General features: G+C 43.9%; 1 protein-coding gene across 1 annotated transcript in view; it reads left to right on the plus strand.

Moving 5' to 3' along the window:
* Positions 1–7,690: 7,690 nt before the first annotated feature.
* Positions 7,691–9,770, plus strand: part of LOC115429150 (protein NLRC3-like) — a 34,528-nt gene continuing 32,448 nt past the window's right edge. Inside the window, exons 1-2 of the mRNA XM_030148398.1 lie at positions 7,691–7,708; positions 9,400–9,595. Of these exons, the coding sequence (XP_030004258.1) occupies positions 7,691–7,708; positions 9,400–9,595 (214 nt within the window). The remainder of the gene's footprint in view (positions 7,709–9,399; positions 9,596–9,770) is intronic.

Here is a 9,770-nt window from a genome sequence, read left to right on the forward strand (position 1 = left end):
TTTGAAGGCCCACTGAAAATGTAGTGTTAGGAGTATGTGAACACTGAATACATCAAAAGAAAGAACAGAACTTAAACTTTTAAACACAAAAAACTATTTTATTCTATCTTTATTTGTTCATGAGGTATAAACATTTGAACAGTGGTCATTTTCAGGAAAAAATAAAATTTTGAGCAAAAAGCTGAGAAAATTGCTTTTTTTTTTCCAAAGATATTGATTTTCAAGATAAAATTGATTTTCATTTTACATTTTTTACTCTTTTTTATTTACAAACAGTAACACTGTACTCAATATCACTAAATAAAATAATAACATTAATAATAAACAGTTCTTAGATATCCCAATATTCCACAAAATATTAGGGGAAACCACACCAGACTGTACACTGAACATCTCCTAAAGCACCAGGTTCCTTATAAACTTTACATATTTACATACATCAGTTCTGAGTCTTCCACATATTAGTTTAGCCTTTTGTTATAAACACTTCCATATTCCTCATTTTCAAGAAAAAAAAGAAACAAATGCACAAAATACTGTAGATTTGTGGCCTTTGCTTGGCTGCACCACGTCCTCCTGTTGGACCACCTGCTGTGTTCGATCTGTAAATAATTCTATGGACATCTAGTTATTTATCTATGTATGAATATACACTCACAGTCAATGAAAACTTTGAGATTATATTTTTCGACAATTTTATTTTGAAACCCTAAACTGGAATTTTTCATATGAATCATTTGTTTAGGATATTGGCATACAGAAACAAAACTCTAAAGTTCCAAGAATAATTTCAAAACAAAAAAAAACAAAAGAAAATGGCACCTGCCAAACACAAAGTCCCAACAGTAGCGGTCCTGGTCTGCAGTTGTCACTCTCTCTCATGCCCTGGATGCGGTCTATGTTCAACAGAGCCTGTCGTGTTGTGTTCAACCAGGTTTCTGATTGTGGGTTGGGAACAGCCCATACATAGGCCTGGCTATATCACTGGAGCTCAAACCGGCCTCCATCATACCCAGTGTCTGGAGACGTTCACGTGATAGACGTGGCATGATGCTGTTCACTGGACTAACAGTGGTGGCCTTTTTGGGCCTTTTATATAGGCCTTCAAAACCAATCCTCAAATTGTGCACAGACCCACTGAGTATTGCTCAATGTGTATTTGGTCCACTTTTGCAAACAGACCAACCCATGTGTAATGAACCATGACAACATGACAACTCATCATTATCTGAACTACCTGAGCACCAAGTCATCAATAAATCCACAATGAATAATTCCAACCCCCCTACAAGTAGAAATATGCAGACATTTCTACCTCAAAGTTTCTATTGACTGTCAGTATATGTATTTATTTATTTCATCCAAAAGCCAAATAAAACAGTGTCTTTGTAATAGGCTGAGTACAAGGGCTGAACCCAAAAGCAAGACCAGGAGAAACCAATAAGGTTTAGTGTTTTTATTAAACACTAACAGGGTAAATGGAACAACACAGAGAATATATAATTCCTGTGGAGCCTCTGGTTCCGGGGATAAACGTCTGGGCTGTGGGTGATAACGACAGGCGGTCGGCTGGGCCGAGCCGGGAAAACCCCAACGGAATCCCCACTAGGGACAGACAGAGGGTGGTCAATAAACAAGCCAGGTCATACACAGAAAGACAGTCATACAAGCAACGGTACATGGGGGACAGGCTGACTCACAGTAGTAATCCAGGCGGAGGTCGAAGCACAGGTGATCGTTGGAGGCTGAGGTAACAAAAGGAGCAGGCAGAGACAGAGTCGGGTAAACGAACCAGGTCGGGAACAGGCAGGCAGGGTAGGAACAGGCTGAATCGATGGTCGAGGGACGAAAACAGGTCAAACACGGCAGACAAACGAACAGGATCCAAGAAACGCTGGTAAGTGAACACAAACTAGTTGTAGAGCACAAACTGGCAACTGAACAGGGGAAGACTGAGGGTTTAAATACACAGGAGGGCGGGAAGCCAATGAGACACAGGTGGAGATAATCAGGGAGGAGTCTGATAATCAGGGAAAAGGTGAACACGGTCAGGGAGAGGAAGTAAAGACAACAGACAAGACACATGAGGGAAACTTAACAAAATAAAACAGGAAACGACAAAACAAAACAGAAAAGACAGACAAAGTCCAACAGCCGACATGACAGTCTTACCTGTGTCCCCGCTGACATTATAGAGCTGAACCACATCTGTGTTGAATCTGTTCTGTGTCCACAGCCACAATCTGAACTCACACTGTCTAACAGATGAACACTAGGTGTCCTTAGTCTTGTCCCACGTCTGGTTAACTGTCTTCTCCTTGAATGTCCACTAGAAATGTCTCTCATATCTTCCTCCTGTCTGTCATTGTTTCTGCTCCTCAGTGAAAACACGGATTGACGGAAAATCTCATCACTGGTGGAGAAAGACTTAAACACAGGAAGTGGTTCAAAGTGTTTCCTGTTGGTGTTTCTGTAGCTGAACCACTTCTGAGCCTCAGGTGGTTGTGGACCAGCTGAACCCCCATAAGGGTTTGGACTCCCTGTCCCACATCCATCAGAAGTAAGTAAGTAAAGTTTGTTTATATGGAACTTTTCACACAAAGAATTGACAAAGTGCTTTAGAGTCAGATCAGAAGTAGGATCCACAGACACACAGCTCCGTCCACAGGCAGAAAAACTAAAGAACATGGTCTGAAAACCCACAGCTCATTCAAAGCCTGTGGAAACAATAAGGTCTGCAGCTGCTTTGGAAAAGACTCAACACAATTTAAAGTGATTGGCACCGTCATTCCATAGTGTGGGGCACTGTTTAAAGGCTCCGCCCACTCTAGTGTTGAGGTGGGTGTGGTGGATGACCAGCTGACACTGAGTCCATGTTCTAATGCTGCGTTCCAAAGTGCTGGGAGGTGGAATATATGGCACCTGGAGTTAAGTCCATCCACCTCAAAGCATTCCAGACCATCCATGTTGAACACAAACAAATATGGAGATGGCAGATCTAAGCTCCTATTTGTGTTGGTACTGAAGACTGTGGACAGAACAGTGTTCTCATATACGCAAACCAGATGGAAGACCACAAATGACACATGAGCTAATGATACATTGTTTTTTATCATTGTGAACTTACACACATGCGTCGCAGTGAGGTCGGTGTACTTCAATCTGGTCCCACTTTGCAACTAGGACCTCCAGCTTCGACAGGCATTCCAATGCATTTTATCTGGTTGAATGTCGGAATCTTCCACCTCCCAACACTTTGGAATGCACCATTAGAGCACGTGTAGGGTTCTACGATTTTAGCAACTGGGAAATGTCAACGGAACATGACTTCAGACAGAATCATTTCAAATACTCAAACCAGGGCTGAGCATCAAAGCAACGTGACATCACGACTCACATAAACATACAAACCACTTTGAACTGGCATTAATTGGCGTGTTTTCTGTTCACATTATAAGCTTTCCATGTGTATGTTCACTCTGCGTCAAACACCACACACTGAGGGTTAGGGTTATGTGAACTGGAGATCTGGGCGTAAACTGACATGTGATCAAATGGTGTTGATTAACACACAAAATGACAAAACTGCGTACGTATAGCAGCCAAATGACAGAAGAACTGGTGTGACATACAACAGGATTTCATGAGATCAGTGTGGATCAAAGAGCTGGACTACAGTAGGTCTGTAAACAGAAGGAAATGAAACGTGTACGACACCAGATTAAAATATGGACTGAGTCCATTTCAGTGGGACATGTAATAGACGGATCCAGATCTGCTTTGAATGAACCGCACAGACTCAACAGTTTGAGCATCATGTGACCAAAACACCACAAACTGTGGGATTTGACAGACACACTGTCCTGGTTTTGTGTTCCTCTGAACAGCTGAGTTATTTACATATTTATTTATGTTATCCATACTCTGGAACATGGGCATCACAGGCCACGCACACTCCTGGTTTCAATCTTACCTTACTGGTCGGTCCTTCAGTGTGTCCTGGCTAGGGCACACATCAGCAGTTCACCGCCTCACCACGGGGGTCCCCCAAGGCTCTGTGTTGGGCCCCCTCCTTTTTGCCATATACACCACCTCACTCGGTCAGATCATCCACTCACACGGCTTCTCATATCATTGCTATGCTGATGATACCCAGCTCTATCTGTCATTCCCACCTGATGACTCCACAGTCTTAGTGCGGATCTCAGATTGTCTCTCTGACATATCTGCATGGATGAAAGCCCATCACCTTCAGCTGAACCTGTCCAAAACTGAACTGCTGGTCTTCCCAGCTAAGCCAACCATACAGCTGGACATCTCCATCACTATTGACTCCATACCTCTGGCTCCTACCAGTGTAGTACGTAACTTGGGAGTCATGATTGATAATCAGTTGACCTTCACGGATCACGTTGCCTCTGTCACCCGATCATGCCGTTTCACTCTGTTCAACCTAAGAAAGATCAGGCCATACCTAACCGAACAGGCCACCCAGCTCCTGGTGCAGACTATGGTTATCTCCCGTCTTGACTACTGCAATGCTCTTCTAACGGGCCTCCCAGCTTGTGTTGTCAAACCACTACAGATGGTCCAGAATGCAGCAGCGCGTCTGGTCTTCAATCAGCCTAAAAGGGCACATGTCACCCCCTTACTCATTGAGTTACACTGGCTACCCATAGCTGCCCGCATCAAATTCAAATCTTTAATCCTAGCCTACAAATTCTCCGTGGGTCTGCTCCTGTCTACTTAGGTGCACTAATAAAAGCTTATGTCGCCCCACGACCACTCCGCTCGTCTGGGGAACGTAGTGTGGTGGTCCCCAGACCTTGTACAAGACAATCCAGGCTCTTTTCATGGGTCGTTCCACGTTGGTGGAACGCTCTACCAAGTGCTACAAGAACAGAGTCATCCCTGCCTATCTTCAAGAAGCTCCTGAAGACCCAGCTCTTCCGAGAGCACCTCCTGTCCTAGCACTTTCAAACATTCCATTTTAAATATTCTAATAAGGTTTTTCCCAGGACAACCACAGATTCTTTCACGATTATCTCTGGACCTGCTGCGGTGGTCCGGCCTCTTCCCTGCCCTCATCATCACCACTCACTTATCCTCAACCGCCTCCATGTGTCTCCCCCTACTCCCCCTCTCCCCCAGTCCCTATCTCTATCGCTCTCTCTTTTTCCCCTTCTCTACTCTCTCTCTTTAACCCCAACTGGTCAAGGCAGACGGCCATCCTCCAGGAGTCTGGGTCTGCTCGAGGTTTCTGCTGTTAAAGGGAAGTTTTTCCTCGCCACTGTCACCAGTCACAAGTGTTTGCTCCTGGAGGATTCTGTTGGGTTTCTGTAGAATTGACTTAGAGTCTGGTTTTGACCAACTCTATATATAAAATGTCAAGAGATAACTTTCTTGTGATCTGGCGCTATATAAATAAAATTTGATTGATTGAGTGATTTAATTGGTTTTCCCCTGTAAGTCGCTTTGGAAAAAAGCGTCTGCCAAATGCGTAAACATAAACATATTTCACAGATATGAGGACTCCTGTTGGAGGATCAAACACTCTGACCTTTGACCTCTGACGTCACCCTCAGGCGTCAAATCTAAACCAATCAGCTGTTACGTCCAAATAAACCACATGTTTAGGTTTGAGTCCAGACCCTGAAACCTACAGAACATTAGAGTCATTAAAGGTTCTAGGCAGGTTTCCAGTGGAGAACATGAGCAGTGAACAGTTCAGAATCACAACCTGATGTTTATGTTTTATAGGTGATTGAACGTCTCCTCTGGTCATGTGACCTCTGGTCTGGACCAGTTTAGTCCTTCAGGTTTGAATGGAAATCTGAGAAACCATCATCACATGGTGTTGGTCAGACTGTAAACCAGTAGACTAAACCAGTTCACCTTCAACATTTCCTGTTGGATTTTCTTCCTAGACCATGGGTCAGAACCTTTACTTCTAAAGAGCCATTTTAGAACAGAAATGGAAAAACAAAATTGTCTTGAGCCAAAACATATCCCTATATGTTTTACCTCAAAGTGGTGACTGTTTAAGAAGCTCTTTAGGACTAGTTTGCATGGAATATGTTGAGAATAAATCAAAGTTTTGGTGCATTTACAGAACTACACAAAAGAAAATGCCATTATTGTTTTGTGCAGCAAAAATTACTGGTATGTGAATACTTTCTTTGCAATGGAGAAAACAGATGAATACTGTCAGTGTCATAAAATACAAAGTACTCTACTATTACTACTTCTACTGCTTCTATTTTTAGATTCATTTGGAGTATACTCCACATTTTTACAGCTGCATAACATCAGATTGACTTTATGGTTCTGACAATAAAAGCAAAATGTGAAAAAAAGCCTTAGTGTTATTCAGTTCCATATGTTTTTGACAAAGCCACATGGAGCCACTAGAAAAGGGCCCAAGAGCCAAATGTGGCCCCAGATCCACAGGTTTCCTACCCCTGTCCTAGACTCTGAGGATCAGCTGTGCTTGTCCTTCCCTTCAGGTCTCATCATCAGCTCCAGGAGGACATCTAGTGGTCTGACAGTAGAACTACAGCAGAACCAACACACATGGATCAGCCATTACACTTCAACTCACACTCACCACAAACACCTTCATGAAGTCACATCTACATTAAACACACACCATATGAGATGTGGGACGCACGTCTTGGTCCAAAACCCTGAGTCTGGTTTATCTCTGAACAGCTGGTCCACATGGGACTCTTCTCCATCATAGAACCACGTCTCAAACTCTGCTGTTTTCAGGGTTTGTCGTGTGACTGATGTGGATTCAGCAGAATGGATCAGTGTGAGGACAGAGAGGAGGGAGCCCCTCCCCCAAAGACCACCGACAGGACCCCCTCAGGACTTGGACCTGGACTGGACAGACCCCCCAAAGCTCAGAGGTGAGACCACCATCTGGATCTGTCCTCCACTGTTCTCCATGTCAGAGCTCAGCACTAAAACCACTGACATCACTATTCACAGACCTGGACCAGGACTAGGACCAGGACCAGGACCAGGATCAGGACCCAGCTGTGTGTCCATGAAGAGTACTGACTCCAAGGACTTATTTATTTTCTTCCAACAGGATGGTTCATCAGAGTCAGTGTAGGTGGTCCTCATTCAGACCTTCAGACCCCAGTGCCACACTAAACCACTTGTATGTAAATGTTGATCCGACCACAGACTCTATGGATGAACGGATCCTCCAGGACTCAGGAAACTGGAATTGGGTTCACTCATGTGATGTAGAGTTGTGTGTGTTCCTCTTCAGTTTTCAGTGCCATGTTTCCATACAGTAGTAGGTCTATCCATCAGCTGGGTGCAAATCTGATGGTTGTCTGTGGACACACGGGTCCAAACAGTCTGTCATTAGATTCACCTGGTTGGACTGAAGAACATCTGACCAACAAATACAGGAACTACATTAGTGATTTATACTCAATCATTATTCATCACCTGATTAACGTAGAATGAACTCAATGATTCTGATCTAATGGATCTTTGATCTGTGAGTTTTCTGATCAGATTCAGACTTGATTGATCTTCAGTGTATTGATCATTTTCTTATCGTCTCTGTTTTCCTGATGATCAGGATCCATCAGAGACCACAGTCCTCTGGACCTGATCCTGGACCCAGTTGTGTGTCCTTCAGGAGTGACCGGTCCATGGATTTACCACTATGCTTTTCCACAGAGACGTAAGTTTGATGTAAATGTTGGATGTGTCGACTGTTTATTAAATCTATATGAAATATTGACTTTAGTTTGAAGGTTTAGAACGGGTTCATTTTCAGATTCTTCACATCATTTATTGTCTAAAGGTTTCATGAGTATAAAATAAATAGACGTTAGAACTGCTAACCAAACTGACGTTCCCTCCTGACACAGAGGCGTCTCCATGGTTACTGACCTTTCTGCATTCTGATTGGCTGACAGGTGTCCCTTAGTTTAGTCTTAAAGTGACTGTTCAGTAAATGTTCTTCAGTGTCTGAAATGACATTTCTGTGACTAAACTCAGTTCAGTCCTGCTGCCATGATGTGTCTGATGGGGATCCTGATCAACTGAACTCAACTAAACCTGTTGATCAACTCAAACAGTGAGTGTGAAGCTCTGGAACGACGAGCCGCCGTTAGCATGTTCAGCATGGGGAGAACTGGATTGTATTATTGAAGGACAAAGGAAGATGTTTAAAGACAACTGGTTTAGTCTGGACTTAAGGGGGAAAGGAACAACACATGTTTCAGTTAGGGACAACTATTTATTCAAGTACTTCTAAAATGATTCAACTGTTGGTCGGTGTACGTCTATGATGAGGGATTAGTGCCCAGCCGTGGGAGCCGGGTTTCTGCGCCGTCTAGAGCTCCAAACAGAAGCCGAATATGAAGGAAATACTGAATATAGCAGGTGTTTGGACGTGGACCCACAGAAAAGGATTCATATAAAACTGATAAATGCACGGTAGACACAAACGGACCTGTGTGGTGTTCCTGGGGGAATGGTCTGTGGGCCCAAACAGTCCCCGGGGGCTTGACGGACCAGTTCTAGTTCCACCCAGGTGATGCACACACAGGTGAGTTTGAGCAGGGCTTTGAGCTGATGGTTTCATGGAAATATTCATTTCTATATTTGGCTCTGGTATTTTAGTGTTGGATAGTCCTGTTGTGTATGTATATATATTTATGTAGAGTATAGTTTGGGTTTTGGTCCTGGATCATTCACTGTTTTATAGCTTGTGAGTGTAAATGCTTGTATAGTTGTTCTATCTCCTTCCACTGGAGGCAGCACTGTGTACAAAAGCCTCAGCTGTCTTCAGTTTTTCGTGGGTTGGTTGAGTATGGTGTGGAGTGGGTTTGAGTTGATGATGGATGGCCTGTTTTGGTTCATGTTGCTGATGATGTATTGAAATTAAAGCTGAAGGGTAAAAACCTTCAAGTGCTTTGGACTGAATTCAGTTTTCCACTGTTTTTGACGCCTTGACCAGCTTGACCAGCTCCAAACTCACTCAGATGTTGATTTCTCAGTGGGATCAGAAGGACCAGGACACCTTTCCCACTACAGGGGGTCATGTGACTCATGTTGTGGTCCAGGTGTGTCCACCTGTTGGTGTCAGTGTGGACAGACATAATATGAGCTCATTGTTGATGTTTGGTCCACAGAGTGGAGCAGCAGAGCTCAGAGGTTCCCACTGGTCTACAGGATCAGACTCAGCTGGACTCCATATTTCAGGTGTGTACATGTCCAACATCTACTGGTCCATCTGTTCTGTCCAATCATGTCCTGCTGCTGGTTTCAGACCAGTGGACATCACTGTGTCCAACATGGACCTGAGCTTTGGTCCATGGCTGGACTTTGTGTCTTTCATCATGTTTTGTGTTCCAGCTGCTGGAGGAGAACATCTGCACTTTTGTCAAGAACGAACTGAAGAAGTTCCAGCAGGTTCTGAGTCCAGATTACCCAGAAACCTTAGAGAGTCTGAGTGATGAGGATGAAGAGCAGAGGAGGAGCTCCGAGGCTTCTCTGCAGATCACACTGAACTTCCTGAGGAGGCTGAAGCAGGAGGAGCTGGCTGAGCGTCTGCACCGCAGTAAGACCATTCTGTCCAGATTGAACAGATGAAAATACTGGATTTACTGTGAGACTGATGGTTTGATCTGGGTCTGCATTCAGGAAGTCGGTCTGGAGTTCAGCAGCGGAAACTGAAACGTAACCTGCAGCAGAAGTTTGAGTGTGTGTTTGAGGGCATCGCTAAAGCATTTTTT

Source organism: Sphaeramia orbicularis, chromosome 12, assembly GCF_902148855.1.
Source record: "Sphaeramia orbicularis chromosome 12, fSphaOr1.1, whole genome shotgun sequence".
Lineage (NCBI taxonomy): Eukaryota > Metazoa > Chordata > Actinopteri > Kurtiformes > Apogonidae > Sphaeramia > Sphaeramia orbicularis.